A 24,341-nucleotide genomic window follows, 5' to 3' on the forward strand; every position below is an offset into this window, starting at 1 on the left:
TAAAAAAAAATCACATTCTAGTTCGTGGAATTGCTTGTTGAACACATGTTAGGTTGCGCAACTTCACCTTAACCCATGACATATATAAATATTGTAACTATGCTGTTGTAAAATTGAAAATTAATATGTAATGTATTTATTATTATTATTATTATTATGTTATTATTATTACTACTACTACTACTACTACTACTACTACTACTACTACTACTACTACAATTATTATTATTATTATTATTATTATTATTATTATTATTATTATTATTATTATTATTGTTGTCAGTTATCAACATCATCATTGCTATCTCTGTTTTCTTTAATTTTTCTTGTATTAGCTCGATGAGAGCTCTATAGTGTTCTTTTGACTCTGTTAACCCTCTACAGGGCTTTAACTTAATTTCTATTATTTTCATCAGTGTTTGTATTTCTTTTTTTGTATTTATATGTGCTATCTGGTAGGATGGAAGAGAAGGCCTTATGGCCTTAATCCTGTGAGATTAAATAAATAAATTATTATTGATCCTTCAGGAATTCCATTATTAATAGTTCCCATGTCGAGGTAGATTTCATAGTTTTATTAATTTCGACATTCTGATTTCTATATATGAGATATGAGTGAAACCACTGGTGTGCAATGCCTTTAATTCCATAATAATCTAATTTGTCTAGCAGCATTTTGTGATTTATACAGTCAAATGCTTTAGATAAATCATAGAAAATCCCTCCAACTTGTAATTGTTTTATTAACTGCCTCCAGAATTTTGTCAGTTAAGCTAAATGTTGCATTTTCCGTGAGTTTATTTTTCCTAAATCCAAACTGATATGGGACTAAAATGTTGTATCTTTCTAGATGATGATGTAATCTTTTATATATTACTTTTTTCAAAGATTTTGGAGAAGACTGGTAAAAATGATATGGGTCTGTAATTTTCTGGATACGTTGTTTCTCCCTTTTTGAAGACAGGAATAACCACTGAATATTTTAATTTCTCGGTGAATATACCATTGAACATTGAATATTTTCATAAATAACTTAATGGCCCAGCTAAAATACGTGAACGCCCTTTTAATATTTCGCTTGTTATTTCATCACACCCTGAGAAGTTTTTTTGACTTTAGATTTTTAACAATTGCAATTGTTTCTTGTTTGTTTTAAATATTTTTTTAATATTTGGGAATTTTGTTGGAAAATACTGTGTTATAGAGTCTAAACTATTAATAACATTATTTTTGGGGGAATGTTGAGGTTATCAGTTATTGTAATAAAATATTTGTTAAATATATTTGCAATATCATTTGTTTGATATAAGAGTATAATTTGTTATTTTACTTTTTGATCGTCTACTTTCCTTTTTAATCAGGCTATGTTACAAGTCGTTTTGATTTTATTATCAGAGTTTTGTATTGTTGTATTATAGTGTAAATATTTACCTTTATGGATCACTTTGTATAATATTTTTTAATCATTTTTATAGTGTTGTTTAAAGTTTATATCATTATTATTTCTGCTCTGTATGTATAATGATCTCTTTGCTTTGCATGAGATTTTACCTTGTGTAAGGCATTTATTGTTGCATATTGCTGCATTTTTATACTTTACAGGAAAACTGGATTAAAAAATATTCAGAAATGTTTTATGGAACTCGTTGAATTTACTGTTCATATCACTTTGACTATATGCTGATTCCCATGTTTCATTTTTAAGATTTATTTCAAAATTATTTAATGATTCCCTGTTTATATTTCTGAATCTCACTTTAGTTGCTTTTTATGATGATGTGGTAATATTTATATTTAAGAGTTGAGCATCATGATCGGAAAGATCATTAATTATTGGAGTTGTTTGAGATATACCTATACTTTCTTTTGCGATAAATATGTTGTCTATTGCAGTAGCTGAATCCCCTTGTATTCAAGTAAGAAAATTTACTGTATGAATTAAATTGAAAGATGCTAAGCAGTGAATTTAGTTAATTTTTATTATTGCTTTCTGTTAGATAATCGACATTGATGTCTCCGCAGAAAATGCATTCACGTTTCAGTTTCTGTAAGTGTTCCAATGTCTTTTCCAGTAAATGAATAAAATTTTCGTAGTCTCCAGATGGTGCTCTATATAGACATACTGTATTATATGAAATTATATGTTTAATTTTCTAATTTAACAGCACAAATTTTTAAATCCCGGTCTTTGCAAAAATGTGAAATATCAATATTTTTAAAATTAAGGTTAGATCTGAGAAATACACTCACGTCTCCATCCTGAAGAGTTTGTCCGCAGTAACTAGCACCTAATTTATATCCTTCCGGTGAGAGAGACAATATTTGCTGCTGTTTCATATGGTGTTCGGTAATACATAGCACATTCGGATTTAAATGTTCGGAATCTAAGGATGCAAGGAATTCATCACTCCTATTTCTTATACTTCTTATATTCTAGTGGAGTACACTGAACCGTTTTACGGAACTGGGAATGGAAAATAATATGTTAAGAAAGCATGAACACTGTACCCATCCAAGTGGTTTGTGTTGCCACATGTACATTTTACAAGTTCCGTATCACATGCTTTTGCAGAATGTCAGTTCTTGTAAAGTCAAGCTACCATTATTGTTAAAATATAGTTTGAGCATTTAAGGTTTAAGTGAGCTGTCGGTGGCCCTTAATTGTTTTATGTTACAAAATTTCAAATATATTTGTAGAAAACTAACAACTAGGTTGTCGGCCTGTCTAGTAGACAATGAATGGAAGTGAATTTCAGGAGTCAAAAAAATCTGCGATACTAACCTAGAACTACTTCTTCGTTTTATATAAACCGACTTTAATTTTCAAATAACCTCAAAAATTTCAAACCATGAATAGTAGCCTATATAAAGTGCAATTAATAATATTTGATTTATAATTTTTAAAAAAAGTTTATATGATATCTTTCATAGCTATGCGTTAAAGCTGTTTTTACTGTGCCTCCTCCTATGTGTTACAGTCTGTTTGAATGCAACATCGCAGGATGGCAGCGGTCGCGAGCTTGCACGACCAGTCGGTTTCTGTCTACTACATTATTTCCCGCCCATGCGAAGAATCAGGGGAGAGAGGAGGATCTCCTCCCTATTCGTTCATTTACTTCATGGATAAATATATAATAGGATGCGAAACTGCGGTCAGCACCATCTGGCGGCAGGGGGCTGAAATAAGATGATCAGCGCCCAACGTCGTAGGTGGTGAACATTATAACTACGTGTTGGGTACATTAGCCACAGTTCTCTATATCCATTTGAGATATTGCTCGAGGAGACTAGATGGCAGACAGAAACTTGTTAATAAGTGAACATAAAGTGATACTACGTGTGTGTATAAACACTGATGTTTATGGACGTTGTAAAAATAGTGTTGTTGAATGTATTGTAAAGTAACAGTAATATAATAAATTTAACTATCTAAGTAGTTTTTGCAGACTTTTCCATTGCGCTGTACAATAAATACCTAACGAATACAATCCCAATTACCTAATCTTTTGCTTTATTTTTTTGTCTCTGTCTGGTTATATTTTAATCGGGTAGTGTAAAATAGATCGTCTCTTTTATCTTCCTGTTGGCTCCGGTAAGAATTTTCAGTAGAAGATGCTATGAGGAATAAACATGTAAATGTTTTATTTTAAATTGGGTTAGTTTTGAATATCGATGAGGGTGGGAGGGAATACTTTCTGCACAGTTTAACATTTTCGTCACCAGGTGCGCTGCTAAATACACGGAGTAATTAGTTACTCTTTTCGCTACTTGGTGCGCTGCTAGATGTAATAACGCCCCTCCTCCCAACAGGTGGCAGGAAGATCAATTTCTATAACAGCGCCTCTAGTATGTGTTACGGGAACTCAGTAAGTTTCGCATACTATTATATATTCATCCATGTTTACTTGCTTTAAAACTATTCTTCTTTTTCTGGCCGCTAGTGCGCTGTTGCCTATGTGTGTTAACTGAAGTAAAGGTGGAAAGGATTGACTTTCCTCCACACAAACAATCTCGCATCCTTCTCACAGTTTTATAGCAGCACATGAGTGCGCGTCGTTTTAAAACTAGATCAACCGAGGTTTTCTTATAGCTGTAAACTTAAAAATTATCGAATCTTTCTCGAATTTCACACATTTTATTTAATATTTAATTTCAAAAGAAGAAAAATGTGAGGACATTCCTCATTTCCCTCCCCGCCACTGGAGTGATTATATTATATACTGTATCTAATTATTTGAGAGTGAAGACTGGACATTAAAGAAAGAAAAAAAGACCATTAAGGCTGCATAAATGAGATTCTAACAATTGTGGCAAATTACAAGAGAAGTGAATAATCCAGTATACAGGGTTTTCTGAAAAAAAAAAAAGTTCCAATATTTAGACAGGAGATAGTATGCAAGAAACAGACAAAGAAACAGAATACAATCATTTGTTCCTTCGTATTATGCAGCATAATTTTATCTGTGTTTGTATATATGATATGATATATGATATATTTATTTCTACAATTCTTATTTAGGAATGGGTCGCCACCACATCTCTGTATTCGTGCTCCCCATCACCTTCTAATTACAATAACACATACAAACTTCCATCGATGTGTGCAGTCATCTTATTTTACATTTGCTACACCTATTACTATAATACATACCCTCAATTTGCTCTTTAACCTCTCTCCTTAAAAATTCTCCTTTCTATCTAGTGAACACCTCACCACTTTTATTGTTTACTTATATTGAAATAATTCCTATCGTTTAAAATTTCCCTAATTTGAAACTAACTGTTACTAACACTAATTAATCATAATCATTCACTTTCACCTCTAATTTACAATCACTTCTACTCTCCTCCAGGGATGTAGCGTGCATGGATGCGAGTGATGTGTCGCATCCCCTGAAGTTTTCTGAACAAAATACATATTTATCGTTATTTACCGGTACTTTATTTTGTGTGTATCGTGTTATACTTGTTACACATAATAATTATTAAGATGACTTTCAAATTTTAAATGTCGCTGCTACAGCAATTGAAATATATTACACGAAGTGACAAAGGCGCGCGCCCGTGCCAATTTGTTAACGGCGAGTTGTTACTCCCAAGAAATGTGACTGTATATGTCGCATCAGTAGGAGTATGTCAGAGCGAGGCAACGCTCAACTGCTGAGTGGAAGAACGTCACTTATATCAGTGTGCAGACTGCAAAGAATGCAATGTAGATTACGCATAACCGTCCTGCGCCTGAGTAACAAAAAATGTGACACTGTCCATCACATGAGTTGAGAGCTATATGAAAACAGGCAACTGCTGAGTGGAAGAACGTCACTTATACCGTGAGCAACGGATGTGATATAGGTTTCACATTTGGCGACGCGCGTGTGCTTATATTCAGTTTTTCTGTGTGTTTTATAACTTTACTCCATGAAATATTTTGTTATTACTAATATTCTGCGATATATAACAGAAGATGTGCGGCATTGAAGGAGTTTAAAAAGGAACAGACGTCAGCATAGATCAGCCCTGCAGAACTCGCAAAGTAGGGGAACTATGACGTCAGCCTCACTCCACTTCTATTGGGAATGATCGACTTCCGCCCCGAAAACGAATGTTGATGCAGCCGAGCGTAACTAGAACGCCGTGACCGCACAGGTAGAAAAGGTGGGTGGGATAAAAGAAGGGAGAAAAGCAGTCGCTCTCAAGAGCTACAGTTCTGCAGGCCTGGCATAGATAGTCTGCAAATGTTCTCCTTGAACATGCTCTCGAAATCATTAACGATTTTGATTGCAATGATAAAGTTATTGCTCAAACCTATTTTGGAACGCATGTATTGGCGGGAGAACATAATGATTTACATGCGAAATACCGCTGCCACTGTAAATTAGCGATTCTTGTGTACGCTACGCGTACAAAATCGGAATTCGCATTGAGAAAATGTGAACATACAGAATTATGGCAAATAACTTGTAAATTTTACTAACCTGTGGAGCGCAGAGTATGTTCATAGTGAACTCCAGTTCTTGGTGCAGATCGGTGCTATCCAGAAGACCTTTCAGAACCACTTGGCCTATGAGGTCATGTCTCGAAAATCGGTCGAAGTCATATACGGAAAATTGCAGGTAACGTTGTTTGAGGTCCTCGTATCCAACACTGAAAAGACATAGATTCAACCGATGAAATAACACAAACTGATTATAAACTGTCACAAAAGTACTAGGTTATATAATACCGTACAGTTTTCAAATGCACTTAACAAATAACTGCAAATGAATCCAAAGTAATGATCTTTTACGAAAAATAAAAATAAAATAAAAATAGTAGTTTATAGAAACATACAAGACAAATAATTATTTCAACAATAAAGTATATATGCAACCAATGAATACGTAAATTACGAACGTGTAAGCTTTAAATATATGTGGCACTATAATACACAGACTAAAGGAAAAAGGCAATAAACTAAAAGTCTTATACCGTACTGCAGCGATGTCAGACAGGGACTGAACGGAGCGGAGCGCTCCTCTAGACTCGTTGCGTGCTCCGGTGTTTCCACAGACATACAGTAAGCAAGTTCAAGCTCCGATCTAGCTCCACAACCGGTATTGGAGCTTACAACTCTGACACTACTGCCGTACTCTAACCAAAATCTGCCCTCTAATTCCAAGGCATCGGGCATCATATCAGCTAATTTGCAAAGCATTCTACGTATCTACAAAATAGCCCATATTAATGCACAAAGTATTGTCCCTCGTCTGGACGAAATTCAATCTATTTTCTAGTGTCTAATTTGCATGCCTTTGGAATTTTTGAATCTTGGCTAAAGCCCTCTATATCTTCTTCAGTTGTACATTTAGAAGGATACCTCTGTTGAGAAATGATCGTCTTAACAAAAGAGGGTGTGGTGTTGCAGAGTACATTAGGTATGATCTAAATCCTAAAGGAATATATGCATCCCTTGAAAATTATGACGGAAAGCCGGAAATACTATTTGTGGAGATTCAAGTCAGTTTTAAAAAATGTTTTATAGGAGTCGCATATCAACATCTGAATCGTGAAAAAGTGTCGATAAAAATTAAGGTTGTACGTTTAAACTGAATTAGTTCATTTTCTGCTTTATATTAGATTTACTGTTTCACAAATACTTCGGACGTTTGTCATTTTATTCATTATCGTAACAAAAAGAGCAGCTTAGGTAATTACAACTTTTAACTTCGTAAGATAATAATGTGGTTTTTCTATTCTAGACTGTATTTCAATGCCTAAGGGTACAAAGGTTGTATGTCCAAAATCATTGTAAAAATGAGTTATTGCTACTGGTTGATTTGTCTTGGCGTAATACAAATTCTGGACAAACGTTGTATATCCTTCCTTGAAGGAAATACCATAAAATTATTATGACAATAGAATACAATCGCATGATTAACTACTCTCAAGAACTTATTTTGCCATTTCCTACAAATTGTGTTTTATGGACATATAACTTTCGTATTCTTATCCAACGAATTGTTCTTTTTTTCGGAATGACCCTTCTTGGTTTTTACAGCAGAAAATGTAACATGTTATGACTTTAGTGTATTATTTAATTTAAGAAAATTCCTTTACTGTTGATTTCATTTCCTTACATAAATGCTTGATTTATCAATGCTTAAAATTAAAAATTAATTTCCAAATAACCTATATACTTTGTCAGCTTCATTCCATTGTCTATAATAATAATAATAATAATAATAATAATAATAATAATAATAATAATAATAATAATAATAATAATAATGACAGTCTGACCTCGATTTCTCGAACCTCTATAACTCGAATATTCTATTTTCTGAAGAATTTTCTACATTCCGATCATATTATGTACTTTACGTGTTAATAATAATCAATAAATCGAAATTCCATATTTCGAATTTTCGATACCTAGGAGCAATATTTAGATCTCAGGAGACAGAAAATACTCACCGAGATGAACAGAAAATTGATTGTGGATTGCCATTAACTGACATCAACCTTCTTGATTCTATAATGTTGCTGCAAAAGTCGTGGGCTGACTTCAAAACGGGAAAAATGTCAAATTGCTTTCGAAAAGCAGGATTTTCGTATGGTGAGTCCGGGTCCGAAGACGGTGAAGAAGATGAAGAGAAGCTAACTACCCTGCTCCTGATGAATGGTTACAATACCAACAGATTGCAAGTTGTGACGCTATGATATTTTCGTTAATGTGGGCTCTCAAGTTATCGTGGCCGAGTATCCAATGGATGCAGGTGTACTTTGTGCAAGAATGGACCAGAGTAGTGCAACAGTGGATCGGGGAGAATTACATAGAAGGAGATGAGGTTGGGCAGGTCGAATGTTATCCAACACCATCTGGGAGCCAGGCGCTAGGTGCTCTAGCAACAATTCGATCTTACATCCAGGGACAGTCATATGTGAATGGTAATCTTTTCAGTGCTGTTAATGCGTTCGAAAATTAGATGGAAGAAAACAACAGAAGAAAATGACAGACTATTTTCAGTAGTACAGTAGGCCTACTTCTCTTGTAAAACATAATCCTGCATGTACAGATAATCTTTCAAAGACATAAAGTACGTTATCTTGTCATTTTCTAATGAAATTTAAATAACTAAAAAGCTATAAGTTGAACTTTTTTTTTGCCTCTTTGCGATACGAGAAATCGAAGTCAGACTGTAATAATAGTAATAATAATAATAATAATAATAATAATAATAATAATAATAATAATAGTAATAATAATAATGAAAAACAATAGCTAAATTTGTTTAGCTTTCATTCCAACTTGTAAAACTTCTGTTTACGTCTTTTTCAATTTTCAAACAGATCTTACATAGATATGCGAGTATATTCCAACTTTATATTTGATTCTTCTGAAGGAGTAGGTACAGGAAAATTCTTTTTGAACAGAAGTTTTTCACATATTTGTACGAAAACGTTGGCAATTGCACACTTTAATATTTGCAGAAATCAGGCATCGCTCTGTAAACCATGTATAATTTATATGTTCAATACATGTAAGGATAAATCGTCACAATGACGTCACAGAATTTGATTAGGAATTGTTTGGTTAATGTACAACGAAATATAAGAGGACACGAGCCCTGGATCTCTCTCTCGTAAGTTTTAGTTCTGCCGAGAAAAATTAAAGTTGGACCAATTGTTCTAATTTTTGGCATGTCCAAAATGACACTTTCCTTAATCTATGAACTTAACTTTCTTTGAGTAACACTGTATAAAAGTTAAGAAGTATGTTTCGGAGTTTTCGTTAATAAACATTAAATCAGATAATATAACATTCTCTAAAAATAATTACATTTCTGGACATATTCACCTGCCACGCAAGTTCCAGGTCTACCCTTCCGCTCACACTACGTAATTTTAAATAGGCGCCTACCACGGTCGAACGTCGTATTACTGGATAATTTGAGAATACTTTTTTTAATTACACGATAATTTTAGGAACCGATTATAACATCTTTCATAAATGTTAATTGTTAACTTACTGTCAGAGCATCGTGGGAAGCGTTCTTGCAACACTGCAACATCTGCATCACTTTAATATTAAATGAAAATCCTTATGTAAATAGTGTGCGAACTTTGATGTCTGAACTTAATTCTTCCTGTCAACATCTAAGTCTCCCTTGTCCAGGTGAACTTCGTAAATCTGTGACTAGGAAATTAAGAGAAGAATTAAGAAATACAGAATTCGAATCTTGGAAAGTAATGTCTGGAAGAGACAGAGGTGTAGAATTGTACAGCCAAGTATCTAAAGCCAATGAATGCCTGGATTTTTAATAAGTCTGGACTATCTACATCTGAATGGGTAACCTGCCTCAAAATGAATGCCAATTTACCAGCAGTTAGAGGAGTACCTGGTCGCTCTTTGGACGGATCCCGGTGCAGACATGGCTGCCCGGAGACTGAAATCCTTGCCCACGTCCAAGGTCAGTGTAACAGAGGTTTACTCCTCCGAAATGCCAGCCATCACCATGTTCGATCCTTAATTGAAACTGCTTTGAAAAAAAAAGTCTTGGACAGTAGAAGGGGAAGTTTTTTGCCTTGCTACTAATGGCTCCTCTAGACGTATTGACATCATAGCGTATTCCCAGACTATCAAGAAAAGTTATTTAATTGATCCTACCATAAGGATTGAAACGGGGAGTAGGCAGCCAGAGGATGTCAATTAAGAAAAGATCAACATTTATCTGCCAACAGTTGATTACTTCAAAGTAAAATACCAGCTTGAAAACATTGAGGTGATTGGTCTTCTTATTGGAGCTCGTGGTGTGATTCCCAAGTTCTTTGAAAGCTTCAGGAAGACTTTTGAACTACCATTGACACTTACTACTGACATCATAACTTCAGTTTTGAAACGTTCTTGCAGAATTCTGAGTCATCATATTCACTCTGTTTAATTTCTCTTTCTTCACGTTATAATTTATATATGTTTATTTTAATTTTCTGTCAATAAATTTATGTAAACATTTAGTATTCCTAGTTAATAAACATTCATTCATTCATTCATTCATTCATTTACTTATTTATTTGTTTGTTTAAACTGAAATGATCTTTTGTCATAACTGTACTAAAATGAGAACGCTTGTGAATTTGAAAGGAAAAAGATATTTGCGCAGTGGCTGCTCACATTTGTTTCACATTTATTAATAGCAAGTGCAAAAACAAGTGTTGTGTTGCTGCAAGGTAATAAAATGATCGAGTTAGAGATTTCCACAGAAATATTGGCCTGCAGCACCCTTGATATACAACTGCTTTCTTTAAGTGCCTATGACTGACTTTGTACAAAAATCTAGGGCAGATATTGTTCATGTTTAGCACCTAATAGAGTAATATACAACTGGAAAACTTGTAGGAGAATTCAATTTTTACTGAACACTTTTAAGTTATTTAAAATAAATAATTACTTCACTGTGCTAATATTAAACTATGGTGGTATTTCACTTTAGTTAACTATAATAATATAATCACAATGAAGTAATAGTTTACTTTAAATAACTTAATAGTTCTGTAGTGATGTATGTAAGTGTCACGAGAGTGTAATCAATAATGAAAGATTACATTTGTTTGATTATTCTACAAGGCATTTTTTTATATCTGTAAGAGGTTAATACTTTGGTATTTTGTGTGATATGATATTTTCTGTGAGTAATTTTACAAAATTTCATCTGGTTCATACATAGCCATTAATTTCAATAACATCAAAGCCATAATATTTTCTAGTGATAATCCTATACATATGAACTGTTACACATGGAAATGTGGGAATAGAGAAATTATATCTTCCCTTCACTGGCAGCAGTGGGCAACGAACTATGTAATTTCCAGATGCATTAATATGAAACCCTTTGATTAAATTATACATTCCAATATTGCAGTACCCTTAATAAAAAACACTCAAATGAAATAATGTACAAATAAGTCGTATTTACAAAAGATATCAATTCTTCTTGCTTTTCCTCTTCCACTTCATGCCCTTATTTAATTTCTCGCTTTTGCATTCCTTCGCCTTATTTTTCCTTTTCTTCAATCACGCCCTAATTTTGTAAATTACTATATTCCCTCCGTCCCAAATTATGATATAGATACAAGTTCAAAAAGTGGGATTAGTGCGTATGCGCTGCCTATTTCAATACTTCAATACGGCATTATGTGCAGTATCACATGAAGCTTCCACTGTGCGGGCGTGACCACTAGCAGCCTACTGAAGAGACGACAAGCATCGTATTTACATAGCTACATATGAGTGGGAATCAAATGGCCACCAGCAGTGGTGTTCGGGTTGAAGGTAAGTGTTCATCAACCCAGCCAAATTGGGGAAGATCCTCAAAGAAACAACTGACAAGTGAATGTCGTAGTGCCATTCTGCAGTTCCTGCTGCAATACAAAAAACATTGAAGTTTGCAGAGGGATACTGTTAGGAAAGCAACTGATTAGTTTCTAGCAACATCACTAACTGTATCTCGAATTTGACACCGAGCTAAACAACAGTATTATAAAGGCAAGTTGTTCACTAATGTTAAACTTGCTAACTGCAAAATTTGAAAAATTGAGATTTTGATGGATTCGTTAACATAAGGCAGGCCTCTATATGATGTCCAAAGCGTCTTAGTTAAATTAGGTTATTTCTCTTCATTGTAGTGTATCAAAGTGTGATCGTTTTCTCAAAACTTGTTTTCTGCTATAAGTGAGAGATACAGCAAAACTTGCTTACCATAGTGTTTTGTCTCTCCTGTAAAATTTAGTTTTTTCAGTTAGCAAGTTTTGCAAAAACGGTCCTCAATTCTAGGAAGAGAGAAAATTGTGGTCGCAAATGCAAAGACTATTCTGCAGAACTGAGTAAAATAAAGGACATTCCTTTACACAAACGTGGGATAATTCGATCTTTGTCATGTGCTATTGAAATGCCAAAAACAACTCTGGTTCGGTATTTCAAAGAGGGCAAAACAATTAGAAGAGTTTCATCCATACTAAAGCCTCTTCTCACGGAAGATAAAAAGCGCGAACATCTATCATTCTGTTTGTCTATGGTGGAAGCTAATGGTAAATTCAGGGCTCTGTACCATTATGTGCATATTGATGAGAAGTGGTTCTTTTTCAGTAAGGTTCAGCAGAAGTATTACCTCATGATAAATGAAAACCCACAACGGCAATGAAAAAGCAAAAGATTTATTCCTAAGAGCATGTTTATGGCATCAGTGGAAAGACCTAGGTGGAACTCGCACAAAAATCAGTGGTTTAATGGCCGAATAGGCATTTGGCAAGGAGGCAAAAAGAAGCAGCAAGAACCGACCACGTGGCACTCAAGTCATATACCCTAAAACATCAGTGATACGAAATGACATTCAGGAAATGCTTGTGCAAAACGTCATTCCAGCTATTCAGCAAGAGATTCCAGAAGTTGGAAGTAAAAACGATCATAATTCAGCAGGACAATACAAAACCCCATTGTTCTGATCGAGATCCTACAATTATTTTGGCGGCCAACAAAAATGTGTGGAATATTGTTCTGAAGAAGGAGACACCCAACAGCCCCGTCTTCAGTGTTTTGGACCTTGACTTTTTAAATGCAATCCCGTCTCTGCAACATAAAAAAATCCACTAATAACACCAGGATTGAATGACTGCGTTGTCGAAGCCTTCAATCCCTTCACCAAAGAAAAACTGACTGATGTATATCTTACTTTGCAGCAATGCATGGAGTGCTCCACGAAGAAAGAAGGAAGTAATGTTATGTATAGCCTATAAGCTGCTGTATATGGGAAAACAAAGACGGTCAGGAGTATTTCCCAATACACTTCAATGCACTCAATATGCTATAAATGTGGCACAATCAGCCTTCACGCTTGGTCTGACGGAGATGAAAGACATCCTTCTTTCCATCTCTTCTTTGGGCGGCCTCTTGTCCTCCTCCCGCGTGGTATAAAATCTCTGGCTGCTCTGATCAATCTATTTCTTTCTGCTCGTTCGACATGGAAATTCCATTCTCGTCTTCTTGCTTTTGTGAATTTAATCACATCCATTATATCACATTCTTGTCGTACAGTTTCATTGTTTACTTTATGCTCGACCATGCCGAAATGTAGTAATTATACACCTGGTAGCAGACCTTTAATGCATGTCATTAAAGTACACCTACTCATTAAAGGTCAGGTCTTTCAGCCAATGACGACTCAGGTTACAACTGTTCAGCCAATGACAGGTCAGCTTTCTACCGTTATAAAACCGCAAGTATCGATTATTCTCAGATATGCAATCGAAAGAGAATTAGCGAAAAGTCACGGAGGCTGGAAATCCAATACTGTCGCAGAAGGTTATGTTCTGTTACTATAATAATTAGCGTTAATTGTAAATAATATTCAAATAAATTCAATTTGTCATCTCGTTTTTCAATGTCTAATTTAATTTCAATGTTATCTCTGTAGGTTCTTATGGCCTAGCAAGATCAATGTGGACATCTGTTCCTCGGAAAAAATCAATACTTTCGCTTCTGCGCACATCTCACAACATACGGGACAATGCTAAAAAATTAATAATATCAAGTTAGAAATATGGTCGAGCATAAAAAGTCGTATTAAAAAACTCGCTTATAATGGCAATTAAGAAGCTCGTATGAAAATTATAAAACTCGCTTAAGCTCGTTTCATAAATATCCATACTCACTTCTTAATTACCTTCATTATAGGCTCGTTGCAAAATGTACTATTATCTAATCTTGTTTTTCCTAGTATTGTTCTTAAAGTGTTCATTTCTGTTGTCCTTATAAGTTGTTTGGTTTTACTAGTTTCTGTACCATATGTTAGAATTGGTCTAACTGCTGTTTTATATATTCTTATTTTACTTTCTGTATTAAGGAATTTATTTTTCCAGACCACATCACGTAGACATCCTGAAATTCTAGCTGCTTTTTGTGTTCGATATCTTCATTTATTATATGGCGATCACTCGTTTTATCCATTCCTAGGTATGTAAAACTCATCACCTGTTCGATCACTTTTTTTATTTCCAGTTTACATCTTATTGGTTCTTTTGAGACACACATACATTTACTTTTTTCTGTAGATACCTTCATATTATATTTCTCTTATTCTTTACAAAATGATATAGCAATCGTTATAAATCATCTTCAGTACTAGCCATCAGTACTACGTCATCAGCATAAGCTATTATATTAAAATTTTTATTTCCCATGAAATAACCTCGTAAATCTCTCACACTATATATAATTTTGTCCGTTAATAAATTAAATAATAAGGGACTGAGGGAATCACCTTGTCTTATTTATTTTTGACATTTTATCTCATCTGTCATTTGTTCTTCTATACAAATTTTTGTTATTGTATTTTTATTCATTTCTTCTATTACTGCAATTATCTGTTCTGGTACTTCTTTTTCTCTTAAACTTCTTGTTACATCATCTAGTCTAATTCGATCGAAAGCTTTGGTTAGATCCACAAAGCAAAGAAAAACTGGTGCTGCATATTCAATTGTTTTTTCGACTATTTGGCGAATAATAAATACTGCATCTGTTGTACTTCTATTATGTCGAAAGCCTTTTTGTTGTTCACTTTAAGAACAATTAAGAAATCTATTAAGTCTCGTAGGTATAGTATTAATGTAATAAAAGTTTGAAGACCTAAGAATGTTGTCAGCCTCGGTAGCTAGTTGGTATAGCGTTGGTCTTCTGTGCTCGAGGTTGCGGGTCGATGGCATTTAAATGTTCTTAAATGCGACAGGCTCATGTCAGTAGATTTACTGCATGTAAAAGAACTCCTGCGTCACAAAATTCCGGCACACCGGCGACGTTGATATAATCTCGGCAGTTGCGAGAGTCGTTAAATAAACCATAATTTAAAAATTTCTAAGCATGTTACAAAAACCGATTATATAACCTTCAATATCTTTAGGGTCTAGATTAAGATCACCAAATATAAATATTTCACAATGTTGAAATCTTAAAAGAACAGTAATCAATCCTTCCATATTTTGAGTATATATAGATATATCAGAATCTGATATTTGATAAACAGTTACCACAATTATACAGTATTTAATGAATTAAGAATAATAGCAGAAGCCTCAAAGATTTTCTCAGTATAAAATTGACTTATATCAATCAAATTAATGTAAGTCTATTATTCTTAATGAATACAGCTATACCCCCACAGGTAAATTTACAGAAACTACTAGCAAGTTGATAACCATCTGGAAGATATAAATCTATGCCATTATTATTCAACAAATGTTCATTCACATATAATACATCACAATTCACTGAATCCAAAAACAAAGTCAGCTCATCAAGTTTACATTTAATTGAATGCATGTTTATAAAAATAAATATCAGAAATGACACATTCATTACAACTGGCGAACGCATGTTGGAATTATAATTAGAAGATTGATGAAAAACGTCCTGATTAAAATCGCTTCTAAGATCAGTTATGTCAACAGTTGACACCTTCGAAACATCGAGGCTGGCTGTGTTCTTGGTTAGCCCTCTGAGATTGTCCGATGTGGATGAAAAAAACGACGTACACAAGCTTTAGCTGGCCAGATATTCCGGTTTAATGATACTTCCAAATGCTCCTCCGCAATGTCAATCTTAAAAGATGAATAAATCTCTGGATTACGAGAGTTCAATTTTTCACAACTTACTACTGGGAGAATAGGCTTCAAAAACTGTATGACAACCTCTTGTTTAAGATCTGGGACAAGTCTGTATAGCCTACATGTAGTGAAATCATTTTTGATACACCTAATACCTTAACATCATTTGTTCCATTAGTACCGGTACCCATAACAACTGTTCGTTTCGTTTTTCTACATAAAACTACCTGTGCACGAATTTCATTATTATTTCTTATAACATTGTTTTGCAAATGTACACTGGGTTCATATTGCTGAGTCACATTTTTAGAATTTTCACCCGTGAAAGTTATGGTTATTTCATATTTAAACCCTGATATTTTGCTATCCTGAGAATTTCCTTTTTCATTAGTATTTACACACGGGGATTTATTCTCCTTCACCAGATTATACTTCTCCTCTGACTTAGCATTCACAGTCTGCTCAGAATATACTGTAGTATATGGCTATTAATTTCATTTAATGTAGCCTATTCAATGTGTCTACATGCTTATAGTTGAAATACTTAATTTATCACGAAGTTCATTATCTATTTATTTTTTATTTATTTGTTTATTTATTTATTAACTTATTTATTAACTTATTTATTTATTACTTTATTAAGTTATTAATGAATTATTTATTAATTTATTTATTGAGTTATTAATTAATTAGTTATTAATTAATTCATTTATTTATTAACTAGTTATGTATGTATTTATTTATTAATTTATTAATTCATTTATTAATTTATTAATTAATTTATTAATTTATTAATTAATTTATTAATTCATTTATTAATTTATTAATTTATTTATTTATTCATTTATTCATTTATTAATTAATTTATTACGTTATTTATTAATATCTTTGTTGATTAATTAACTAATTTACTTATTTATTTACTTATGTATTAATTTATTTACTTAGTTATTAATTAATTAATTTATTTATTTATTTATTTATTTATTAACTAGCTAGCTAGTGAGTACAAATTAAATTATAAAACAAAAATGAATTTGTTTCTGTTTCTAATATTTGTTTCTGATACAAAATATACTTGACTAATTTCAGTCAATTTTGTTATTTTCGTCAATATATTCTTTCAATGCATCACACACTTCAGAATCTCCATTATTCAGAATTTCACAAACTTTTTCACAACACGTCACTTCACTCTCATTCACAATAATAATATCTGATATTAATTTAGAACAACTAGGATGAAAGACACTTTTACAGGTAACGCATTTAAATCCACTAGCAACTTTGTTCTTACAGCGTTTACACACAGCAGACGCGCTTATGGTCGCTTGATTACCTTCATCCATACGACTGGTTGGCCAAGGACTAGCGGAGCGAAACACAACCGTTCACCCCGACAATCACAGAGAAAAGCATTCTATTAACTTATCCCAATCCTGTTCAGAAGTTACACACAATCATAACGATCCTCAAATCTCCTGTCACTTTTTCTCTTATCTTTCAAGAACTGGACAGACTTTTAGCAGTTTTATTTTCGTAGTTCGTATATTTTGCAATTGTTTTCCTAAATGTTGTCTTCCTTTCGTTCGTATATAGGCCCTAATTTATTCATTAAAAATTGATTACTTTCTTGCAATTCGAAAATATGTCCTTTCCATTACTCTTTCTTTTTCTTTTTCGTTCTGTACCGGCACGCGGGAGGAAGTTTGTAATTGTAATGTATGATGTTTAATTTAAAAGTTTTGTATATTCTTTTACTGTTATCGACAACTTAAATTCCACTGTCATATTTTTATGTGAAGTTAGCAAAGTTTTATAAGAATGTATATTGTATTAAATGTAACTAGTTTACAGAATTTGCTTTAAAAATTGCTAGGAATAAAATGTAACTTTAGATCAAAGTGGTTAAAACCTCGCATTAACTCTTTTCTTTGTGTTTCTTTGCACTTTCTTTAAAGGATAAGCTGACTTTGGCTTTGGTTTTTTATGGTAAGTTTACATTTTTCTCCATTTGGTAATGATATCAATACTGATTTTTTAAACCTTTCTTTCTCGTAACTTATTAGTAAGGTACTATGTGAGTCAGCAGTTATTCACAACTGCACACGTAACGGCTATCTTTCATCTATACTTACTTACCAACTGGCTTTTAAGGAACCCGGAGGTTCATTGCCGCTCTTACATAAGCCCGCCATTGGTCCCTATCCTGAGCAAGATTAATCCAGTCCCTACCATCATATCCCACCTCCCTCAAATCCATTTTAATATTATCTTCCCACCTACGTCTCGGACTTCCCAAAGGTCTTTTCCCCTCTGGCCTCCCAACTAACACTCTATACGCATTTCTGGATTCGCCCATACGTGCTACATGCCCTGCCCATCTCAAACGTCTGGATTTAATCTTTCATCTATACTAATAATAAATCTGTAGCCAAAATTTTTCTGGTAATTTTCAATTTTCCAAAATTAATTGGTGTTAACATGTATAATTAACCATCCTGAAACCGAAAATCGCTTTTTTGAAATTTTTGTTTGTATGTCTGTCTGTCTGTCTGTCTGGATGTTTGTTACCTTTTCACGCGATAATGGCTGAACTGATTTATATGAAAAGTGGAATATAAATTAAGTTCGTTGTAACTTAGATTTTAGGCTATATGGCATTCAAAATACTTTATTTAAAGGCCTCCTTATGGACGCTTGAATTAAATAAATAGAAATATCTCCCTTATTATTAATTTTCGTTAAAAATGTTACATAACAAAACTGTTTTTAAAAATAATTTCCAATAAGTTTTATTCTATACTAAATTTTGATAGGACTGATATTTAATGAGATAAATGAGTTTTAAAATTTGTATAACGCCATCTAAGGCGCTGTAATGAAATAAAAAACAAATGACTTCGTCTATAAGGGGCCTTGGACAACAACAAACGAAAGTTATTACACATAGCCTACAGAGAATGTTTCTGTGTTTGTATTAAGTAATATCGATTAAAGGATATACAAGACTTCTAAAATAACAATATAATACATTTTCACCGCTGCCTCAGATTATAGCATTGTTGTTCCTGCAATAACTCCTATGTGCAAAATATAAAAATTTGAGTAGGGAAAAAAACACATTTATTCATTCCCTGGCAATGGTACATAGGAGATCGTGAATTCTTACATTTTCGAAAGAAAGAAATATAATTACATATCACTATATGTGCTGTATCACTATTTAAGTTATGTGAATGGTTCAGAACCATAATGGGCTAAGCGCCATTTACTGAAGACGTATAAAACAAGGGTTGTTATTACCATAATTCAATGGAAACATATAGCAAGTAATATAAAGTATAGACAATAAATCTAAATGATGTCAATCTTCATTAAACTATGGTTGCATGTAATAACAATTAAGAAACATGTTAAAGGAATTGTCATTGCACCAAATGAGTGATCTCTGGACCAAAATGATCGCATTTTAATTTTTTAAAATACAATTTAAATTAAGTAACATATTAAACGATTTATCCTTCTATCAAACAGGAATGTTCCCTGGATCAAATATCCTATTTTAATTATGTAATTACTTTATATTTATATCTAACAGGTGCAGCGGAGCGCATGGGTACGGCTAGTTAAGTATAAAATTGATTCGTATTTTAACAATAATTCTCTGTCATCTCTCCTCGCATTACGGACAAAATATTTTTCTTAATTTCTCTTTGCTTATTTCAAAAGAAGTACATTTTAGTTTTCCTTGTGGGTGGCTGTTCTTTTAATTTTTAATGGTATGCATTTTTTTTAAATTTAATTTGAGTAGTTTATTGTATTTATATTCCTTTAAGTTCTAAAACACAGGTAGCCTAGCTCCAGTTGTTGGAAACAGAGCCATCCAGTGCTTAGCAATCTGTTTACTCCAAGTTATTTTATAACAATATTTTGTTGAAGTCGTTATCAGAGCATTAATATTATGCTTTTCTTCAATGTGAAATTTAAAGGGAATTCATCCAAAATAACATGAAGAACATACATAATATACAGGGACATCATTTTATTTTTACTTCAATTTTTTATTGTACCTGAGGTTTGGAATGTACTTCACTCCCATCCCTTCTACTAGTAAACTTCCAACCGTTCACGACACAGAGCCGAGGGCGCGTAAGCAGTACTGAGTTACTGAGTATAGTACGTTTCAGAAATATGTTCGCGTTTTCCAGTGACGAAAGAGCTTTCAATATTGAATCATATTTTCGTACGGGTACTGTCGTCCGTTTCTCTATGTCGCATCCCGCTTTCCCCCACCTGCTTCTGTTCGCCCCTTTGTAAAGTCTAGTACCTGGCTATCTTAGCTCTTTTCTGAAAACATTAAGTTCTGTTAGGAATTGGACGTCTACGTAATATTATTCAAGTGTTTAAAATAACTTAAATAAAAGGGCCTCCTTATGTAATTAACTGTCACGTGATTTCCCCCCCCCTTTCTACAACCCTGCGGCAAAACCACTTGAACGGACAGTAGATAGCATTTCTGAGTGATTTTATCTTTTCGGATCGGACAGAAGTGAAGATTGAATTTACAGTACGTAAGGTACTCTTTTATAGAGTAGGTACAGAATTATTTCAACATGAGTTACTCGTACGAAGGACGAAACTGGTAATTGGAATTAGGTACAATAGTCTATAGTGCGATAATATGCACAAAGAACTGAAGCCTGTATCGAAATGAACGGCCACCATTTTCTAAAATGTGTTTAAATATCCATATTATGATTATTTTTCAATTTAACTTCATTCTCTATATAGTACGCTAATGTGCTGTAACAGTACAATATACACTGCATAATTAATACTTCCGAATTGATAGCGCAGTTCGTGAGTGAAAACACTCATTGTTAATACAGTACTGTATTTTGATTAAACAAAAACCTAATGAAAATTATCAAACTCAAAATTGCGATATTTCCTAGTTTACATAAATGGATGAACTACTTTTCTTCCCTCCTATACCTAGTAAAGTGATTTGTTTGTATTTTACGCCAGTATCATCGAACTCCGTCGTGGAAAGGGTAGCAAACGGTGTTTCCTGTTTCAATCGTTAATAGAAAGGTATAGCCAGGTTAATATTAAAAATGTTAGTAAAAATAAAATGATGTTCCTGTATTTGTTTAATTGGGTCATTCTGAAGCTCTTAGGAGATAGAAAAACAATTATTCATGCTTATATTTATAATTATTATATCTCTCGGATTGAGTGTGAATTAAAACAGGTGAAGATAGTAGTTTAATTAAATCTTGGACATGGAGTTCTAGCACTCACCATTTCGCTGCTATCTACTAGACATCGCCTCTTCTTGCCCAAGTACAAAGCACACATTTTTTTTTTTTTTTTTTTGCTTTGCTGTCGTTTCTGAGTGAGTTGTTTTAATCCTGTTTTGTGTTGCCACGATGCACTGCTTTGATAGAGTAACTCGGACGTCTGCGTTTGTCTCTTAAAATACATACAACTTTTTATGAATAGTTTTAAAGAGATGAACTACTAAACAACAGTTATCGAAGTTATACTGATACGTAGACTACAATAAAAAATACTGCAATAAAAATTAATGTGTATGTATGTATGTATGTATGTATGTATGTATGTATTTTTTATATTAGTTCAACGGCATGCCCCATTACAATAAAGGTAATACTACATGCCTTGCTACCTGTATGTTTACAATATAACACATTATGTCTCGTTTCTGTCTCTCTCTAGGCGTATGTAGGTCTGTTATTCTGTTGTGAAAATTTGAGTCTTTCATTATATCTTTTGCCTACGCTTATCTATCCTAGATTAAATTATCCTACGTTTACTCGTCTAAATTTATACCATTGACATAGTTTGTGAATGTATGCGCATGTTCTTGCATTATTTTAAGCTTTGTGAAAGTCCACTTGCCAGTTTTCCTTAACATTTCCCGCTCGAACGCTAGTCTTTCTTTGCCCAATTTCGGGCACTCGAAAAGGAGGTGGTCGACGGTCTGTTCCTCTGCTCCACACGCACACGACGGGTTGTCCCTCAGCTTGAATCTGTATAAGTAGGCAACGGTTTTTCCATATCCAGTTAGAAAAGTTGTGACCTTTCCATTCAGTGGAATGTTAACGCGTAACCTCTCTTTTACACTGGGGAAAAACGATTTTGTCACTGCACCATTTTTCGTCTTTTGCCACTCACTTTCCCACTTAACCACACTTTCTTCCTGAAGTTCTCGCATGATGTCGCTGACTGGTATCCTGTCGAAGCTCACTGGTAACTCGTTGTTGCTGCCTGCTTTGCCAAGTGGTCGGCCAGCTCTTTCCCCGCAATTCCAACGTGTGCCTTGATCCATGCGAAGTGAATAGTCCAGTTTAATTGTTTCCAGCTTTCTTATCTGTTTTCTAATTTGTTCCATCAAGTGGTGATGGTTATTGAAATTTCGTAACGAATCGAGTGTGATTCTGCTGTCGGTATGAATGGCTGCTGATTTTCGAACATCTTTTAGTTGTTGGAGTACTTCGAGCTGTTCTAGGGCTTTGAGAATGGCGTACTGTTCCGCTTGGTTGTTCGAGCACCGCCTGTGGAGTTTATATTGCAGCTCATGGACTAATTCTTGATCAATGAATATGGCGACACCTGAGCCAACTCCCGAATTTCCCTTGCTGCCATCGGTGTAGATGTCTGCTTTGTAAGTTTGATGACTTGATTTTTCTTTAATCAGGATTTTATCTGCTGGATGCGGCCATGTTGTGTAATGCTCTACTGTGTCAATTTTAATTCCCTCCTGGATCCTTTTCGTATTTTCATATGCTGACGCCAGCTTCTGAATTTCTATACCTATGGGTGTGTTTTTTGTTAGGATGCATAGTGCTTCGGATGACGTGGTTCGAAAGGCCTTTGCTATTTTTATATTTATATGTATGTATGTATGTATGTATGTGTTTAAGTGTGTGGGTGTATGTACGTATGTAATAATAATAATAATAATAATAATAATAATAATAATAATAATAATAATAATAATAATAATAGCTTTATTTTCCTTTCACAGTTAGGGGAGGCAGAGGTGAATATTTCAAAATCCACAAAATTTATCCGATTTGTTTGAAATTGATCATGGATACTAAGTATGTTATTAGTAATGGACATACCAAGTTTCAAATTTCTAAGTACAATAGTTCTGTAAATATTAATAATTTTATAAAACTTTATATCGTTTGATATAAAATGCTCCGTGCACCATATTGTAAGAAATTTTCAATATTTCTTTTTCTTTATATGTTCAGAGAAGGTATATAAATAATGATAAGTATTAGTTTATTATGGGAATAATATAGTGATACAGTTAGCTTGGTTTTAATTTCATACTTTAAAGGGCACAAAATCAAAAACTAACATCGGAATATGAAAATATAGTGTATAAAGATAATAGAAATGGAAAAAACCAAATTTTCTTCAGTTTTGTTCAGAAGTTCACCTCTGCCTCCCCTTAAGGCTATCAAGCCTTCTCTTCCACTCAACCAGGATGAAATGAATACAGGGAAATACATATTATACAAGTATTACCGTAAGAAATAAGATTGAATACATACTAATTTAATCAGAAAATTAAAGGAAGAGTATAATTTGTGTAATCAATATTGGTTACATGGAAACAATGACAATTACCTATAAATTAGTGTTAATGAAAACAACAAAGTAATAACTGTATATAAAAAATTCTAGCTACAAAAAACTAATTCCGTATATTAAAATGTTTCTAAATAATCTTATTTTAAAGAACTGAGGACTAGGAGTACTCCTGATGTCCAGCGGCAGCGAACTCTAGGATCGAGCTATGGCTATTGTGAAGGAACTTAAGTAGAGAGATGTCCGATGATGTGGTACTGAAAGCAACAGTTTGTGCTCTTTTTTTTTTTAACAATAATGTACCCCCATAGTATATTGAGTGATCTATTATCAGTCACAAACAACAATTAATGTACTGATAAAGAAGATCAAACCCTTCCTACATATTACAATTATTGCATAAAATCATACTTTATTACATAATTTCCATATAAGTGTGTGGATATTGCCTTAACATTCCAATATTGTTTCCATACAAAGTGCTAATCGCTTCACAATAGCTGCCTGTGTTGTCTTTGGTTTATAATAAAAACTTGACTTGAGTATAAAGTTTAAATCTATGTATTTCACAGGGA

The 24,341-nt window shown here is 33.5% G+C and overlaps 1 protein-coding gene across 2 annotated transcripts in view; it reads right to left on the reverse strand.

The window, feature by feature from the left end:
- LOC138710222 (synaptotagmin-10-like) overlaps nt 1–24,341 on the reverse strand; it is a 605,974-nt gene that overhangs the window by 227,049 nt on the left and 354,584 nt on the right. For both annotated transcript variants that reach the window (XM_069840882.1, XM_069840881.1), the window contains exon 6: nt 5,976–6,144. In XM_069840882.1, the coding sequence (XP_069696983.1) occupies nt 5,976–6,144 (169 nt within the window). The remainder of the gene's footprint in view (nt 1–5,975; nt 6,145–24,341) is intronic.

Source organism: Periplaneta americana, chromosome 12, assembly GCF_040183065.1.
Source record: "Periplaneta americana isolate PAMFEO1 chromosome 12, P.americana_PAMFEO1_priV1, whole genome shotgun sequence".
NCBI classification, from domain to species: domain Eukaryota; kingdom Metazoa; phylum Arthropoda; class Insecta; order Blattodea; family Blattidae; genus Periplaneta; species Periplaneta americana.